General features: G+C 48.8%; 1 protein-coding gene and 1 long non-coding RNA gene across 2 annotated transcripts; one reads left to right on the top strand and one right to left on the bottom strand.

The window, feature by feature from the left end:
• Nucleotides 1–70: 70 nt before the first annotated feature.
• Nucleotides 71–2939, bottom strand: LOC119709974. The gene is made up of 3 exons (XR_005259465.1): nucleotides 2907–2939; nucleotides 2492–2664; nucleotides 71–231 (listed from the first exon to the last, which is right to left on the bottom strand). It is a non-coding gene; the product is annotated as an uncharacterized LOC119709974 (long non-coding RNA).
• A 1794-nt stretch (nucleotides 2940–4733) lies between these two features.
• MKS1 (MKS transition zone complex subunit 1) lies at nucleotides 4734–16806 on the top strand. The gene is made up of 17 exons (XM_038158366.1): nucleotides 4734–4884; nucleotides 4956–5169; nucleotides 5927–6082; nucleotides 6465–6562; nucleotides 6736–6864; nucleotides 7183–7287; nucleotides 7986–8094; nucleotides 8963–9019; nucleotides 9930–9972; nucleotides 10462–10524; nucleotides 11572–11642; nucleotides 12448–12511; nucleotides 13998–14105; nucleotides 14626–14759; nucleotides 15459–15541; nucleotides 15635–15732; nucleotides 16201–16806. Exons 1-17 carry the CDS (start codon nucleotides 4787–4789, stop codon nucleotides 16305–16307), a joined length of 1737 nt encoding a protein of 578 aa, XP_038014294.1. The 5' UTR covers nucleotides 4734–4786; the 3' UTR covers nucleotides 16308–16806.
• The last annotated feature ends 1064 nt before the right edge of the window (nucleotides 16807–17870 follow it).

Below are 17870 nucleotides of genomic sequence, written 5' to 3'. Positions count from 1 at the left end.
AACTGCAAATGAGACCATATGTGAAAGTCATTAATATGGATTTTATTTAACAATAATTGTGAGGTAAAAACCAGAAAAGAGGGGTGGGAAAGAAAGGGGGGAGTAAGACATCAAGTAGAAGACAAGTCACCACACATGGACCTTGCAGCACCTGTTGGTCCTTCTTCACCCTGGGCTTCACTGCCCATCTGCAGCACCGTGGGACCTCATGTGACTGGGTAGCAGCCACCTCTGAAAAACAAGACAATGAATGCAACACCTTTATCAGCCCCTTTCCCACACTATCATTGCCTGAGCCCAATGGACTTTCTGCGGCTGGAGATTTCTTCCAAGCAAACTTCAAATGAATTATTCTCCTTCCAGCTGCTGGAGGACAGTGAAAGCCATGGGAGTAGCCAGTGCCTTCAGCACCCTCTGTAGAAATAAGCCACACAGTGCCCCAGGGACCGACCGTTCTTGCACAGATATTTTAGATGATGAGACCTTGCACTGCACAGGACCCAAAAGCTGCTGGATAAATGGAAAGTCTCAAGTTTTTTATTCTTGACAGAAATTTCTGCCCATCTTGAAAAAAGAAAATAGGAGGATATCACGGATCACACTGCACAGACCCTGTTGTAGCTTTGGAATAAGTCTGCAATGGCCAATTTTCAGGGTGTTATTGTTAGTCACCTGTAATTTTATTTGAGTCACACTCTGGAATCAATCCATCACCTGCAAACCTCACCAACTATTTGAAAAGAGTTTAAAACTTTCAGGTAATTCTGATAGTGGTTAATTTTATTTGAAGTCCAGAAAAAGGAGGAGCCAGGAAACAAGGAAAAAAGCATTCCAGTTTTTTCCCTATATCTAAGACAGCTGGCAGTACATTTCTGTAAAGGATTTACAACCCATGGACACAAAAAACACAGCAGGAAGAGATGGGTGTTCTGTTGCTGTATGAGTGCTGCTGAGCAAGGGCATAGGCCACAGACAGTGAAGGACATTCCCAACTGAGAGAGGCTTTAGCATGGAAAAAGCACCAAGTGCCAACAGTGCTGCGTTTTTAATTCAGAATAGTTTTACAGTTGTTATAAAGACTCAGAAGTTGTAACATGGGGTCCTACTCATGCTCTCAGCTGAGAGGCAATTTGCTAGCTGGCAAGAAGGAGCTAGAACTAGCATGGGCTTCTGCCTCTGTCTTTCCAGTACCTGCACAGGAGCGTGAAATGAAGAAAAAAATTCAAGCAAAGCCATCTTGGTAATGTTTCTCAAGTCCTGACCCTGCAGCAGAAAGCCTGGAAGCTTCAAGATCCCCCCTTCTGCTCTGCATTTTGGCATGGGAGGTGGAATTAACACCATCAGAGATGGCATTCTGATTTCTTTACAACCTGAAACACCTTGTGGGGCAGGAGATATGCCAGGAAGGATTCACACTCCTCTGGCCCCAAAGCAAAGGTGTTCCTGTGAATCTCAGCAGCCCTAGCATTTAGGGAACACCACGGCCCCTGCCCACAGAACCCTCACAGCCAGTGGGATGAGGAAATGGGAACCCAGCATTCAGCCAGTCACACTTGCTGCGGTGTAACCATACCTGGAGTGGGGTCTGTACCACATCTGTAACCTTGTCTTCAGCTGTATTTATATCAATACCATTATGTGTGACAGTCCCTCCATCTGTCGTGCTACCATGATTGGTCACAGTGTCACTTGCTGTATCTGATTGTGTGTAAAGAGAAATGTATCTGTGAATGTACATGTGTCACAAGGAAATTATTATGAGAAGTCATTGTTATGGGGCTAACTAAAAGCATTTTATTAATGACCAAATCATGATCTAATGGTAATTAATCAATGACTGAATGAAAATCAGAGAGTAATCAAATAGTGAGCAATCAAGAATTTAATATTTCTTATACAGGGATTTGACCATGGTTTGAGGATTACTTAAATGATAGTGTAGACAATGGTTTAAATTATTATTTATGTGAAAATTTTGACAATGATTTAGTGGTCAAACACTCTGCTATCTACTCCACTTGTCATAATTAAGCTATAGCTGGTTATATAGAAGGTGCTGGCCCTGACAGCTGTGAGGGCTTCCTCTTGTGGGGAGAGAGTCCTGGAGACTCTGGTTGCCAGATGCATGGAGAAACCACAGGACATCGCTGAGGAGCAGGGCCCTGCATCCCACCACACTTCTGAGCCCCAGGGGGTGTGTCAGATGCGCAGCAGCCAAAGCTGGCCAAGCCAGAGCTCCCACACCATGCTCCTCCCAGCCCCCCAGGAAACACCACCTCAGTCCGCTTCCAGGCTGCCCAGGCAGGCCCTCTGGAGACCCACAGAGAAGGCAGAGGGAAGGGCTGGTGTTGCAGCACCACCTGCGTCTGTCAAGGCTGGACCGGGCACATCCCAGTGCTAAGTCAGCCCTGCTGATGGAGCACTCAGCACTGCCACGGTCTGCAGTGCTCTCTGGAGGAGATGTTCTCCATGCCTGGGCTTTGCAGCTCACCTAGGATGAGATGATCCACATTGCTCCAGGACTGGCAGCCGCACAAAATACACAGGTCTGCTGTGGAGGACTTCTGCATTGATCCCTTGGCTTTGAGTGAGGAGGCCAGACCTTGCTCACCCTCAGGGCTGTGCCTGCCTGCCCAGGACAACAGGCACGGCGTCCTCCCTGCCCTGTCAGGTGGGGAAATACAGGCACAGAATAGAGAGAGAGGGAGGATAAAGAATATCACCAGTCTGTAGATCTTGCATTGGTCCTGCCACCCGGCATGTCCAGATCTGGGGTTGGGAGACAAGGAAGAGGCACAGAAGGAGAGGAAGGAGCGAGATAGGGCAGGGAGGGAGAAGGAGAGGAGATCCACTTCCTTTTATAATTCACCTGCGTGCCCACCTCTTACGCCATCTAGATTTTTCACCTGTTTCGTTGGTGCATGCCCAGCCATTCTCCAGGTAGTGACTTGGGGGTGGGGACTGAGCTCCAGGCAGAGCAGGAAGTTGGCTCAGAACAGCGCTGCCTCACCTCTGCAGGATCCTCACTTTCCATCAGAACTTTCCTGTTTTAACAGTTGGGATATTCGAGATAAAACATGTTCAGGCCTGGTCGTTCGCACTCCTCGAGCACATTGCTTAGGATTGCATCCAGATAGTTCTGGAATATTTCCAGTGAGGAGCAACCTGTTCAGTGCTTGGTGACTCACACAGTAAAGAAGTTCTGTCTCACATGCAGGTGTAACTTCATGTGCATTGATTTCTGCCCACTGCCTGTTTGCTTAGTACTCAGCAACACCGAGCAGAGACAGACTCCATTCACCCTCTTTCCTTATCAAGAAAAACTTGCTCAAGTTTAATTTCCTCCTCACTGTTTTTTTTTTGGGTTTTAAGGGGGGTTTTTTGTTGTTGTTTGTGGGTTTGTTTTTTTTTTTTTTAAGACTGGGTGTTTTCCAATGCCATTTGCAGACAGAATTGTGATAAATTCCTCTTGTCAATGCACAGATTTCAATGGAAGAGTCTATTTCACAGCAGCAAAGTAACTGAATCCAAACAGAAGGGAAGGAAAAAAATCCAAAAGCTACCACTACTATAGCCAAAAGTATGAGAGGTGCCCTCATGCTTTTTGTTTCTAATGACAAATAGCTTTGAAATAAACTAAACTCAAAAGCTTTTAAATTTTTTATAGAGGGAGAAAGGGCTTGCTTCTGACACCATTTCTTATGTTTGCAAGTCAGACTTATTAAAGGCTACTCATAGAAGGGATGATTTCTTAAGGGACAAAAGGATGCAAACAGCAAGGAAAACATGAATGGGACTCCAGTGGGACAGGAATATTTGAGACTGGGAAATACAAACATGTACATTCCTGACCCATGAAGCTTCAACACAAAGCCAAAAAGGTGTATAGATTTTATTACTAACGTATTTTTGACAGATATTAGTTTTAACTGTCTGATATTGAATAGTATTAATTTTGTACTGCTGTTGCACATGGATAACTTTTTACCCCTTGGTGTGCTTGGTTTGTGGAAACCACTCTGCACCCTGAGAGAAGAAACAATGTCTTCTTTCTTAAAACAGACTGTGTCTGTGTTTAGAGAGCTCCTAAAATTGGCAACAGCATGAGGGTACTGGTGGTGCCCATGAAGATCCAGGGACAGAGTAGGAAGGGGGCAAGAAATACCCCAGATAGGGGCAGGTTCAGGTGGCTCCTTACACACATGTGTGGGCCTGGAGCTTCGGTTGCTGCAGGTCCCTCAGCATTTATCTGGGGCTCTTGGAATGGGGGGCTTTGTCCTGGGGTCTCCTCTGGAGGGATATGGTGGACTGTGTAGACCCTCACACAGAGGGATGTGGGAGACTCTTCCCTGGAGGCCCTGGGACCACCTGAGGGGCTGTGGGGACCCTCACACAGAGGGACATGGAGACCTCCCTATGGAGGTTGTGAGGATCCCCACACAGAGGCTGTGGGAAGTCCCCCCAGGGGCCCCGGGAGCCCTCACACAGAGTGATGTGTGGGACCCTCCCTCACACAGAGTGATGTGTGGGACCCTCCCTCACCCGGAGGGATGTATGGGACCCTCCCTCACCCGGAGGGGTGTGTGGGACCCTCCCTCACCCGTAGGGGTGTGTGGGACCCTCCCTCACCCGTAGGGGTGTGAGGGATCTCCTCACCCGGAGGCTCCGGGGCGCTGTCGCGGAGCTCTGCGGGCTCCGTGCGCGGAGCGGGCCCGGCGGTGCGGGAGGCTCCGGCCGCGCGGGGGCGCTGCCCACCCGTGCACGCCGGCTTCCCCGCAGCGCGGCCATGGCGGGCGCGGCGCGGAGCGGGGCTAGCGCCGTGTGCCGCTCCCGGGACCCCGCCGTGTACCGCTCCCGGGACCCCGTCCGCAACCTGCGCCTACGGTGAGCGCTGCCCGGCCCCGGCCCGGCTCCGCGGGCCCGCACAGCCCTGACGCTCCGCTCCTTCCCCGCAGGGTCCGTATCCGGCGGGTCGCGCCGGCCGGGCCTCTCCTGCCGCGGGTGCCGCCGCTCGCCGGCCCCGAGCGCCCGGGCCGGGCCGACCGCGGCGCCGATGCGGGAGCGCTGCCGCTGCGGGTCACCGCGGCCTCTCGCGCAGGCGCCCAGCGACCCCCGGAGGACGAGGAGGAGGAGGTGGAGGTGGGGTGGCAGGAGAAGCTCTTCAGCCAGGTGGGTGCACGGAGAGGGTGGGGGAGGGACTTCAGAATGGGTCAGATCGGAGCGGATCGCTGGGGTCATCCAGTCCGACTCTGCTGCTCAGGCGGGGACCTCACAGCACGCTGCTCAGGCTTGTGTCCTGAGCTGTGGCTTTGGAATACCTCTGATGAGGGACACTGGACGCTCTCTCTGTGCAGCCTGGTCAGAGCTTGGCAACCGCACGGGGAAGAAGTTCTTCTTTGCGTTCAGGTGGAACTTTCTGGGCATCACTTCCTGCCCGTTCCCCTTGTCCCATTGCTGGTCCCCAAGGAGCAGAGCCTCGTCCATGCTCTGATCCCTCCTTGCAGACACTGACAGACAGGGATGAGGTACCTCTCACTGTCTCTTCTCGAGGCTGAACAGCCCCAGCTCCCTCAGCTTTTCATCATAAGAAAGGTGTTCCTTGATGAACTTTTGTCACTCTCTGTGCCAGGAGCTCCATGGTCCTGTCCTGTCCAGAACTGGACAGGCTTGGGGGAGCTTCCTGACATCCCCTTTTGTGCACCTCACTGTGGGGTTCCTTGTTTCAGCTTTCCAGGTGAGCATCAGTGGTGCTGCTGGCTGCCACATGCCTGAGCAGTGTTGGAGCTGCTCTGGAGCTTGAGTTATTTGCCGGGATTCCCAAAGTGTCTTGTCTCTGGGGTGGCTTTGGAAAGAAGCTGAAAAATTTTTGTGGCTTTGCCAAAGCTGGTGAGAGGCAGCTGTTGTGCTTTACCTGTGGTGCTGTCAGTTTGAGGTGGATCTGTACCTGAATGAGGCAGCCTGCCAGACTCCCCTGGACTGGCAGTACCATGAGGAGATCCGGAAACTGGAGAAGGCTGGAGGTCGGAAGAACTGTCGCATCTTCACCTACACTGACCATGACCGATTCACCAACCTAGAGGAGGTACCAGCTCCTAGTTACTCCGTGTCTGTCAGAACTTCCAGTCCTACTGCAGAGGGAACATTTCTTAGTTCTCAGCCAGGCAGATACCTTGAGTCCAGGAGAACACACTGCTGCAAAGCAGTTTCCCCTGGTGCCCCAGACCTGGGGTGGGATGTCCTTGGTTCAGAGCAATGGTCAGGACAGCTAGCAGGACTTGGCTCTGTAGGAGCACTGCTCTATAGAAAGCTTGCTGGGCTTTGCCACCAGGAAAGTGAAGGAATTCTGCAGTCATTTAGCAAGTTGTCCTTGCACATGGTTGTGTGCATATCTGTTCCCTCCTCTAAGAGGACAGCTGTGTTTGGGAAAGATGTCCAGTTAAGCTAGTTCCTGTCTGTTCTTCCAGCTCTGCCAGAAGGTAACGGACTTGGATCATGAAGTGCCATCGTATCTGGTTGAGAGGATGGCCAATGTGAGGAGGAGAAGACAGGACCGTAGGCCTGTGTGAGTTCAAATTTAGGCTTGGAGCTTGTTCATGCATGTTTCATTGTGCCTGGTCTGTGGGAGCTGGTGGCTTGTGCTGTATCACACGTGTAATCCAGCACTGTGACTCCTCATCATGATGGGTTTGGTGCTGCTGAGGTGAGCTGTGACTGGTGCTGTTCTCTTGTTGACAGAGAAGCAAGTTCTCTGAAGTCAAAAATCATCACCTGGGAACCTTCAGAAGAATTTATAAAGAACAATCATGTAATTAACACACCCGTCCAGACCATGTACATCATGGGGGACTTGGGACCTTATGGGAAGTAAGTAAAATCCTGAAGTGTTCATAATTTTCCAAAAGAAAATCCATCTTTCCTCCTTACTCAAAACTCCTGTTTCTTTCACTAGTTAAGGGGGGAGAATTCCAAGAGCTCAGTAACGTGGGCTGCAATTTCTTTCTGCCTCTTTCTTCAGTTGGGAGGTAGCTGTGTGTACATCCAAAAGGCTTCTAAACCAATGTAGGAAAGTGTGTATGTGTTCCCTTCTGTACCCCCAAGTTCCTTTACCAGCTCTGGTGTTCCAGAGCAAGAGAGTGTCCATGTTCTCTGTTTAGACTGTGTTTTCCTGGTGTCCTCCTTCAGGCTTGGTCAGAGGGAGTACGAAAACGTGCTTTGCACAATTAAGGTGGATGGCAACGGGGTGATCACAGTGAAGCCTGACTTCACTGGCACCAAAGGAGCCTACCGGTGAGTGGAACAGGGCTGGGACCTCTCCTGGGACTGGGGACTAGGGGCTGAAATGGCTGTTTCCTGGTCACCCTTTGGGCAGGGTGTTAGCACTTAAATTGAGAAATATTTCATTCATTTCAGAGATTTCTAGGAAAATATTATTGTGTGCTTATGCTCAGTGTCACTGTGTGTGTGCTGTGTGGGGCTTTGGTGCGAGTCTCTAGGGATGCAGGTTATCATGGAATCATGGAATGGTTTGGGTTGGAAGGGACCTCAAAGACCATTTTGTTCCACTCGCTGCCATGGGCAGGGACATCTTCCACTAAACCAGGTTGCTCCAAGCCCCATCCAACCTGGCCTTGGGCATTTACAGGGATGGGGCAGCCACAGCTGCTCTGGGCACCCTGTGCCAGGGCCTTGCCACCCTCAGAGGGAAGAATTTCTCCCTGATATCCATCTAACCCTGCCCTCTGTCAGTTTGAATCCATTCCCCCTTGTTCTATCACTACATCCCTTGTAAAATTACATTATGCATGTGGTGGATGCAAGCAAGTCTTCCATTTTGAGGGAATGATGCTGGCAGGTATTTGGGAGTGAGGAGAGGGCTGTGAGTGCCCTTGTCTCACTGCACAAGGGCAGGGGAGGGCCCCATTGATAGCTGTGCCTATTCCCTGCATAATGGGGGAGTTTTTCCCATGTGTTTTGGGGCTCTGCAGGATCGAGCTGGATGGAGAGAAGCGAGAGGTGTGGGAATACACTATTGAGAATGCATCTGCCCAGGTGCAGCCAGAAGAGGAGGAGCGTGAGCAGCGTGTATTCAGAGAAGTAAGTACTGGCCGTGGAGCATATTCTCTAGTTCTGAGTAACAGAGGCAGCTCAGATCATCATGGAGATGTAACTGCTGGTGCTCTGCACACCTGAAGGGACAAAATGTCACTTCCCTGAGCCTCATCATGCTCAGGGATCTGAGAAGTACAGCAAATACTTTCTGCTTCATCCCCTATTCCTTAAAGAGACCTTGTCTGTAGTTGTCCTGCCTCTGGCTGCGGTGCTTTAGGGAGTGAGAACTGATGCAAGAAACCACCCAACTCCATGCCTTCCTAGTGTCACCTGCCAGTGTTTTTCCTTCTCTTTTGAGCAGTGGGCAAACCCTTTCCTTAATCTTCCTCTTGCTGCTTGTATATTTATTAAATGGTGTCTTGTTACCTGTAATGTCCCAAGATGTTTGGATCCCATTTCACATCTCGATTTTTCTGAATTGCCTTTTTTGTCTCATGGCAGTTTATGAAAGTACTTTTTGATTTAGATTTTTACTTGTGCATTTCCTTACTGGTTTTGTGGTCACCAAGGAAGTCATGATTTCACAACACTGATCTCTGCCTGGCCATTTCCTTGGAATAGTCTGTACCTGTGTTGTTCAAATATCATTTAAGGTCTGATTCTTCAGAGCTTCTTTTCCCTTAAAACTGGCCTTGGAGAGCCAAAGCTGAAGTTCTGTGCAGTGTTAGCAGTTATGCATCAGCGTTCTATTAGATACTTATATTCTCCATATTTGTTGTAACAACCCCACATAAGCTAAGCCTGCTAATGACTTGAGTTTAAATTATATACAGTTTAAGTTTTGCAGTACGTAACAGCAGATATAATCAAAGTGCCACTCATTTTTTGTTGTTGTTGTTGTGTGTGTTCCCAGCTGTACGGGCGGCACAGGGATTACCTCAGTGGGCTCGTGGGCTCAGACTTTGAAATGGTGAGTTCCAGAGGCACTGGCAGGGACTGGGGCTATGTTGTCTTTGGGGTCTGGTTACCTGGCTCACACAGTTTGCATTTGCAGCACAGTCTCCAAAGACTGTTTTGCTCTGGAGGGGGTTTGGCAGCTTTTACCTTGTGGCTTGAAGCAGAAAATTGGGTCAGAAAGGACAAGTGGCAGTGGATTTGGGGTCTGCAGAGATCCATCCTGCCTGTTCAGGGCCTGCTGAACACTGCAGTCTCTGTGAGGCTGTGTGCAGTGCCTCAAGGCCTGTGACTCTAGTACTTTGAGAAGGAAGGAGGGTTTATGTCTTCAGGGACAGTGATTGCTGTTAACTTCTTCATTGTCAAACAGCTTTATGCGCCACTTTGTGCAAATAAACAGCCCCTCAGACTCAGACTCCTGCAGTTTCCATTCTTACTGAATTATCCAAACTGCAATCTTTTTTTTTTTGCTCAAATATTGTTTGACAATATAGTGAGTACACATCAGTGAAATACAGTACAAAACACTGAAAGTTGTGCTTTCCAGTACTTTGATAGTGTCTCAGTGCTTCCCCCTGCTCCCTCATCTTGGTCAAATGCAGGAACATGACAGAAGCAGGACTGTGATTTCTGCAAGTGACTTCTCACTGTTTGTTCTATCGATCTTGACATCTGTAAGAGACCTATTTACAGAACAGTGAATTCCTGTGGGCTGGGCTTTGGGGGGTTGGGTCTCTTTGGAGCCTCTTCCAGAGGGACTGTTCACTTCTAGAAGTGATAGGACAAGTCATGCCTCCTCCCTGGCCAGAACAGTAAATCATGCATGTCCAAAAACCCATGAAATACCTGCGTGAGATACTGTTGGGAAGGAATTGTTGAGGTTGCACCAGTGGTTGGTGATCTTGTTTATCTGCTAATTTTTCCAGCCTCTTCCTGGTACTCTGAGACTTTTCGTGAATGGAGAAATAGGTGAGTTCTTATTCTAAACAGAACCAGTGTGGGTGTGCTAGGATGGCTGAGGGTATGATCCGAGGATTTTTGAAACCCTAGATTCAAGAGGCCCTAGAATCCTTTCCTTCCTCCTTCTCCTCCCTGTTTCCTGTAGACTAATCCCTTGAGAGGCATTTACAGGTTGGAGGTTACAAATGCTGTAGCTGTTCTAAAAAGGCCTAGATCTGAAAAAAGGAGAGCAGATTGCTGTAATATCTATTAATTTCCCAAAGAAGCCAATTAAATGTGTGAACTCCCTCATCTGGTTAGTGAAACAGAGACAGGGCTAGTCTGGAGGAGGAATCTTCTCTGTGGGTTATCTCCTTGTTGCTTTGAAGGCTTTTCCCAGCTTCCAGCAGTAACTGATTTTCCTTGAGGTTATTGGTGGTGGCTCTCCCAAAAATCTACAGTGAATGCTGGAAGAATTTGTATGGAATCAAACAGATGAAGTTCATTCTCTCTCCTCAGTTTCAGCTCAAGGCTATGAGTATGACAACCTTTATGTGCATTTCTTCCTGGAGCTGCCTGACCGTGAGTATTCACATTCCCAGCCACATCACAGCAGTTTAGGAGGTGAAACAGGCTTTGGCTGGTCCATCAGACCAGCTCTGTTGGGAGTCAGCAAAAATTAATGTTGAGGCTGGGATCTAGTCAGAGGCCTTCAGAGCTAAAGAGGCACAACTCAGCTCAGACTGGGCTGAGGTGGTGGTGACCAGTCTATCCAAACTTCATTCCTTCTCTTGCAGAGAGCAGCCTTCCTGTGCTCCCCACCACAGCGACCTTGTCTGATTTCAGTGCTTGCCATCATGCTTTGTGCTAATATTAACATATTAAATTTTGATGGATAAATAGGGCTCCCAGCACTTACATGCATATCCTGCTGCATGTTTAATTCTCCTAAAGCTATGGTTCTGCCTCCCATCTCTGGATATATCTGTCAAGATAGCATTTCTGCTACTCAGTACATTTAGATAAGGATCTGCTTTTCTCTTGACCTGAGTTGGTCCTTTTCATGGACAGTTCAGGGTGTTCTAAAGGGCAGTGCCTGCAACAGGACAGGGAAAAGTAATCTGAGAACAGCTGAGTGAGCTGGGGGGGCTCAGCCTGGGGAGGAGGAGGCTCAGGGGGGACCTTCTCATCTCTACAACTCCTGACAGGAGGGTACAGCCAGGTGGGGTCAGGCTCTGCTCACAGACAAGTACCAGGACAAGAGGAAACAGCTTCAAGTTGCACCAGGGGAGGTTCAGGTTGGACATGAGAAAGAATTTCTCTATGGAAAGGGTGGTCAGGCATTGGAAGGAGCTGCCCAGGGCAGTGGTGGAGTTTCCATTCCTGGAGGTGTCCAAGGAATGACTGGATGTGTCATTCAATGTTCTGGCCTGGTGGACAAGATGGGGATAAATCACAGGTTTGATTTGATGATGTTGGAGGGCTTTTCTAACCTTACTGATTCTGTGAATGTCAGGGTGGGTGACGTTACATTTTACCCCAGTGATCAGTCATCACATTCTCCTTTGAGCTGCTCTGGTTTGAGAGTTTGGCCTCACCCCAAGCCTTCATCTTCTCCTGTCCCCTCAGAATGGTCAAGCTCCCCGTTTCAGCAGCTCTCAGGAGTGACGCAGACCTGTGCCACCAAGGCAGTGGGCTGGGTAAGGACACTTTCAGACCTGCAGAGCAATTTGAACAGGCACTTTCTGGAGTAACATGTGTACATGTGTACACATGGAACATGTGTAACAAACTACAGATATATTCAGCAAACGTCCCGAGTTGGGGGCTCCTTTCAAGACCAGAGCATGTTTGGGATTCTCCTTATTCTCATTACACTTGCCATTTTTTCAAGGGTCCAAATAATTTTTTTAGTCTCCAAATAAATCTGAAACAAATAAAACTACTCCCAAGCATTTTCTGGAATCTCACTTTTTTATTCATTCTTGCTGACTGGTTGTCTTTGGAGCTTTGATTTTTGTGTTCTCCAGTGCTCTGAGTTAACCAAGCATTGTTCCAGCTTGCCTGGGGCAGGAATGTGCAGAGACTCTACATTGACTTTGAATTTTATCAGCTTTTTAATGTATTTTGTATGTTTTCAGATTACAAAAATAATTATCATACAGTATTTCAGTAGCACCAGTATTTGAGGTACTGTGCTTGGCTTGGCTCCTGTGAAGTTTGAGGCTGCCTTGTAGTTACGCAGTTGACTGAGTTTTCATTTGAGGTGTGTCACTCCCCTTTTCCATTATTTTCAACATCCTATTCCATCAGCGTGGCACTGGGGAGTGTGTGCAGGTCCATCCTGCAGTCACGTGTTTGTTAGTGGGATGTAATTGATCTTTTTGGGCAGCATCACCTGCTTTTTACCATTAGTTCCTTTCTCCCCATTCTCTATGCCCTCTGCAATGCTGGTGATAAATTCTCTTATCCAGGAATCTGATCTCTGCCCTGTTCTTTTTCTAGGATAATGTGGCATACTTCTGCTACCCCTTCACTGTGGAGATGTTTTACACCCAAGAAGATGAAGGTGTGTTTCCTTGTTACTCTGAAATCCTTTGGTCCCACTGTAGCTGTCATGCTGTCTGTCCTGTTGGAGATGAAAGGCCAGAGGGAAATGTTTCTGGTTCAACAAAAGTTCACCCTGTCACCACGCAGCCCCCGGACACATCCTGTGTTTGCCCAGGAATCCATTAGCATTTTTATGGATTCATTGATGTTGCCCTGTTTCTAGGCTGTAGGCAGCTTTATCCAGTTGGAAAACTACTTGGATCTTGGCTTGTCTCTTTAAACCTGGAGTGCAGGGCTGTGTTGCTGTGCCTGCACAGAGCCCTGGGATGCTGCAGCTGCAGAGCCAGGCAGCTTTTTTATACACAGCTAAAACTCTGTGCTGAGTCTTACATTTGTAGACGTGCTCGGTGACCTGTATAATCCCTAGATAGTTCATGTCACTTTGAAACTTCAGCTCTATTTTAAGCTGAGCTTCTCTGCTGCCTGTTCCTGCTGCTTCTTCACCAATCCTATTGCTCTGTGGATACAATTGCTAGGGACAGCACTGTGGCATGCCTTGCCACTTGAATCCAATGTACACTTTGGATCTGGGTATTCAACCGACACTAATGAATTTTTCAGACTAGAAGAAACAAAATGAGTTTGTTTCAGTGTGGAAAAAAGAAATGTTTGGAGAGATGTAGGAGAATCCAAGTTAATATTCCCCCAATACCAGTGGGAAAGGTCAGAGATAAACAGGTTCTGCTGTTTGGCTTCAGATCATTCACAAAAGATTGTCTTGACTGCTCAAAGATAATTGACAGCCCAGTCTGGACTTGCTCCCAAAGAATTTCCCCTAATTTTTATCCTCAATAATTTTGTTTTCAGCCTCAAATCTGAGGGTTCAGCTTTTACAGGGGAAACTAATCAACCATGAATCTTTGTTAGTCATTGTAGAAGAAATACAGAAAGGGCTGTGGTGGAAGGGTGCTGGAGTGTGTTCAGAGAGGAAGCAGAACTGGAGGAAGGGTCTGGAGCACAAGGAATAGCTGAGGGAGCTGGGCAGACTCAGCCTGGAGAAAAGGAGGCTTGGGGAGGACCTTCTTACTCTCTACAATTCCCTGACAGGAGGGTGGAGCCAGCTGGGGGTCGGGCTCTACTCCCAGAGAGCAAGGGGCAGGAAAAGAGGACACCTCAGGTTGCTCTGGGGGAGGTTCAGGCTGGACACTAGGAGAGATTTCTTCCCATAATGGGTGTCAGGGCACTAAAAGGGGCTGCCCAGGGAGGTGATGGGGTCCCCATCTCTGGAGGTGTCCAAGGAACTACTGCAGGTGGCACTCAGTGCTCTAGTCTGAGTGACAAGGTGGGGAATGGTCACAGGTTGTACTCAGTGATCTTGGAGGTCTTTTCCAAGCTAAATGATTCTCTGAATCTTTGGCCTCCTAGTAGTGGAGTTGGGCATTTAGCATTCTTTTTTTCACTGATAGTCTTCTTCCCAAAGCTGTGACCTGCTCCCCATCTTGCAGACAGTCTCCCTCAGTGGCCTGTTCTCTACTTTGAAGTCCTATCCCTGGATTTCTGGCAGAGGTATCGTGTGGAAGGATATGGGTCCTTGGTGCTGCCAACATGTCCAGGTAAAGCATCCTTGGGACGTTATGTTGATTGTCTGGGAGAATGAGTTGAGTGGTTCCTCTTGGGAAGTGATTCAGCCAGTCCCAGGGATTTGGTGTACTCAAGGGAGCAGTCAGCAGTCAGTGTACTCTGGGGTGCAGCAAAGAAGAATGTGAGGCACATCTGGAGCTGCTGCCCTTGATCCTTTGATGCTGCCATCACAACACCTGGTGTGATAAAGCTCTGGGGTGATGCTGTGCATCCACCTGTACAATAGCAGTAACCCTCTGTGTGCCACGTGGGATCTGTGTGTTCTGGGGAGATGCTGCTCTTGGGCAGAGGGTACTTTCAGCATTGGCTGTGTGACTACAATGGGCTGACTGAACGGGAACATGCTTTTAGAGCATTTCTGATACTGTGCAGTGTTTCCATTTCTAGACAGCTCTGGGTTGGGTCAGCAGGTATCCACCTGCCTTTGCTGTCCTCTGGGACTGAAAAAATCACAGGTCACAGAAGCTAAGCTGTCCTTTTGTCCTGGGCCAGGTGTCCACATGCTCACAATCCCTACCTGGCGTCCTGTGGGTCTGGGACCTGTTGCTGAAATGAGGAGGTTTTTCATTGGGGGATCTCCTGAGCTGGAGGATTTAACCTACATCCGGATACCATCGACCTTCAAGGTGGGCTCAGCTGCAGAGTAGCCTCTTGTCAGGACATGGTGCGTTTTGCTCTTGGGTTGAGGTGTCCCATGGTCAGCCTGGACCAGATTTGAACAAGGATGAGCTGCTGGTCCTGTGCCTCTCACTAAAGAAATGTCTCCTCTGTGAGTCTTGTAATCCTGAGCAGAGGAATGAGCAAACACTGAGGCAGGGCTGTGCCTTCTGAGGAGTGAGCAGCTTAGAGGAGTAGGGGAGCATGGGCCCAAGCCTTGGCTTCCCCTGCCTATACAGTGTTTGTCAGATCAGTATTTGGTACCAGCTCTAGATTTCTTGGTTTCTGTGAGGAATTTGGGCTGTATTATGCCTGGAACAGCTTCCAGAACAGAACAGAATCCTGAAGCAAGGAGCTAACCGGTGTAAGGCAGGTAGAAACTTCATGTTCTTCAGTAAGTTGCAGAGGTGGCTGCTGGTGTAATGAGCAGGTTGATGTTAGTGGCACTTTTGTGTGGGAACAAGCCCTGAAGCAGTTGTTGAAATCCTGTCCAAGCACCGCACTGTCAGCTTGCAAGTGTTTAGTCCTGCCCTCAACACAGCCTGGAACTATGTGCCCTTCTTTCCAGCCTTGCGTGGAAGGGAGGACTGTTCCCACAGGAGTTTGTGCTCTGGTGGAACGCGCTTGTTTTCTCTGTGGGGTTGCTCTAACCTGTGCCATCCCTGCAGGGAAAGCGCTTGAGCCGCTTTGGTTTCCGGACAGAGACCACAGGGAGCGTCACCTTCCGGCTCTGTTGCCTGCAGCAATCCAGGTGAGTGCAGCAAAGGGAGCAGCAAAAGCTCCATCAGCTCCATCTCCTCTGCTGGTTTTGGCAGCCCTGACCTGTTGGTGTGCTTCTGTGCAGAGCCTTTCTGGAGAACAGTGCCCTGAGACAGCGCATGCAGAGTGTACTGGACCGACTGGGAGGCTTCAGCCAGCAGAGCTCTGTCTACAATGTTTTGGGTAAGGCCTTCAGTGTCATTCTTTCTTGGTGAGCTTTGGCTCCCTTTTTACAGAGTGGGCAGGATAATTCATTACTGTGGGAGTGATTCCCCTCCCTGTGAGCTCTCAAAGTCCATGGCAGAGGTTAAATGTCCTGCTCTAAGCTGGAAACTTCAGGAGGCATCAGCTCTGAGCAGGCAGGAGGGATAACCACTGTGTGAGGACACAGCCTGGACTGGGCTGCCCAGCCTTGCCTGGCACTGGGCAGAGCTGGTGGCACTAAGGCACAGTCTCTCTCTGATTCCATTGTGTACAGAAAGAAATCAGAGAGCAGCAGGTGGAGCAGCACCAGGTGCTTTGGTGGTGTAACCTATTCATAGAAAGTAGGATCCTGCACCAGGAGAGATGATGTTCCCTGAAAAGACACATCCCTCCTCTTCCCTGAGGCTGTCTTACTCATTCTGGCCTGCTGTCACCTCTGTGTTGTAGAGGCTTTCCAGCGGGCACGGCGCCGGATGCAGGAAGCGCGGGAGAGCCTTCCCCAGGACCTCATCAACACTTCTGCCTCTGCTGTGCCCCAGCCCCCGGAGCCATGAGCATCACCTCTGCTGCTGCTTGGAGCACTTGGCATCCTCCCTCCAACACAAGCTCCCACCCCTCAGCAGGAGTCCCAGTGCTGGTGCCTGGAAGCTTCAGAAGCCCTTCCTTTGCTGTTTTCTTTGGATGGGGGAGAGAGCTTGTAACACCTCCAGACCCAGAATTTGCATTTCCACGAGTATCTGTGGAAGGAGCCCTGTTTTTCAAGGCTCTTTGTTACCAGGCTCTAACAATACAGCCAGTTTTTCACATTTCTTCTGAAATACTGGCATGGAACCTGTGAACCCTGTAACACCTTTTCAGGAATTGAAAAGGAAATAATGAGAAAAATTGTAAATTTAGTTTTCTTCTTAGAGAAGAGGGTGATGTTGAAGGCCAAGGCGTGGATGCTTTTTGAGATTAATGGAATGAATAGATAACTTCTTGAGAAATGCTGATAATTGTTGTTACCTGTTGTGTACAGGATAATCAATAGTAAAATTAATCCATCCGCCTCTACCTTAAGACTGATTCATTCCTAGAGAGAGCTTTCTGCCACATGTAATATATGAAATTAAAGCAAAGGAAGACAGGTGGAGAACTGGACAAAAGGATTATATTCTGCATTTTGTTGTGTGCCCATAAAGTCTGGCTCTGCAGTGGTGAGCAGGAAGTTTCTTTGTTCAGGAACACAATTGAAAACACACCTTCCCCTTAGTTCACCACAGAGCTTTGCAGGTTGGAAGGTTTGCAGACAGTGAGAGCAGTTGATAACATTTGCGCAGCAGCTGAACTTTGAACTGTTCAAGCTGTTCATTTGAGGTTGATATTTGTTGGTGGTTCGCTGTTGCATCTCTGATTGCAGAACACTGTGATTGCAGAACACTTTCCCGGGAAAGCTTGTGTTTACCTACTCTTTACCAGTTTCTTCTGTTATTTTCTCTTTTTCTTTCCCCTATTTTTATTTCTGTCTCAGGTTCAGAGGAACTTAGCTCCCTGCAGACTGACAGTGCTGTGCTGGTTTGTGCACGAGTCACATTTCCATGGGTTTTCTGTTCCAAACAAAGGATGGGAAGAAAAATCTCAAGCTCAGACCTTGCAGGTTTGAATGTGTCTGTGAATTTAGGATTCAGAGGCAGGATATGAAATATGAATTGGCGATCCTTCTTTTGCTCTGCACGTTCCTCCTTCACAGGGAACAAGAGATTCATGGTTGCAGCCATGTGTGTGGTTATTGGAACATCCCCTTATTCCCTGGCGCTCCGTTATTTTCCTCCCTCCCTTCATGCCATTTGAGGTTGTCCCTATCTTCAATGAGAAAACAAACTCCAAAAAGGAAGCAGCAACTCTCAGAGTTTGTTCTTCCTTGACCTTTGCTGTAATTCCTAGATCTGTCTGGCAGCTTGAATCTATCTGGCAATTGCTATTATAAGTGGACTTTTGTTCACCTTTCTTGCCCGTTGCCCCTCATTTTGATGGAGGGGGCTACCAGGATGTGTTGGAAGTGTGGCCTGTGCAGCAGAGCAGTGTCCTTGGCCTGGAGCTGGGTGATGTGCCTGGTGCTGTGACCACTCCGGAGGTAC

Source organism: Motacilla alba, chromosome 19, assembly GCF_015832195.1.
Source record: "Motacilla alba alba isolate MOTALB_02 chromosome 19, Motacilla_alba_V1.0_pri, whole genome shotgun sequence".
In the NCBI taxonomy this organism is placed as follows: Eukaryota; Metazoa; Chordata; class Aves; order Passeriformes; family Motacillidae; genus Motacilla; species Motacilla alba.
Note: the sequence above shows the minus strand (reverse complement) of the source record. Positions and strands in the feature narration are given on the sequence as shown.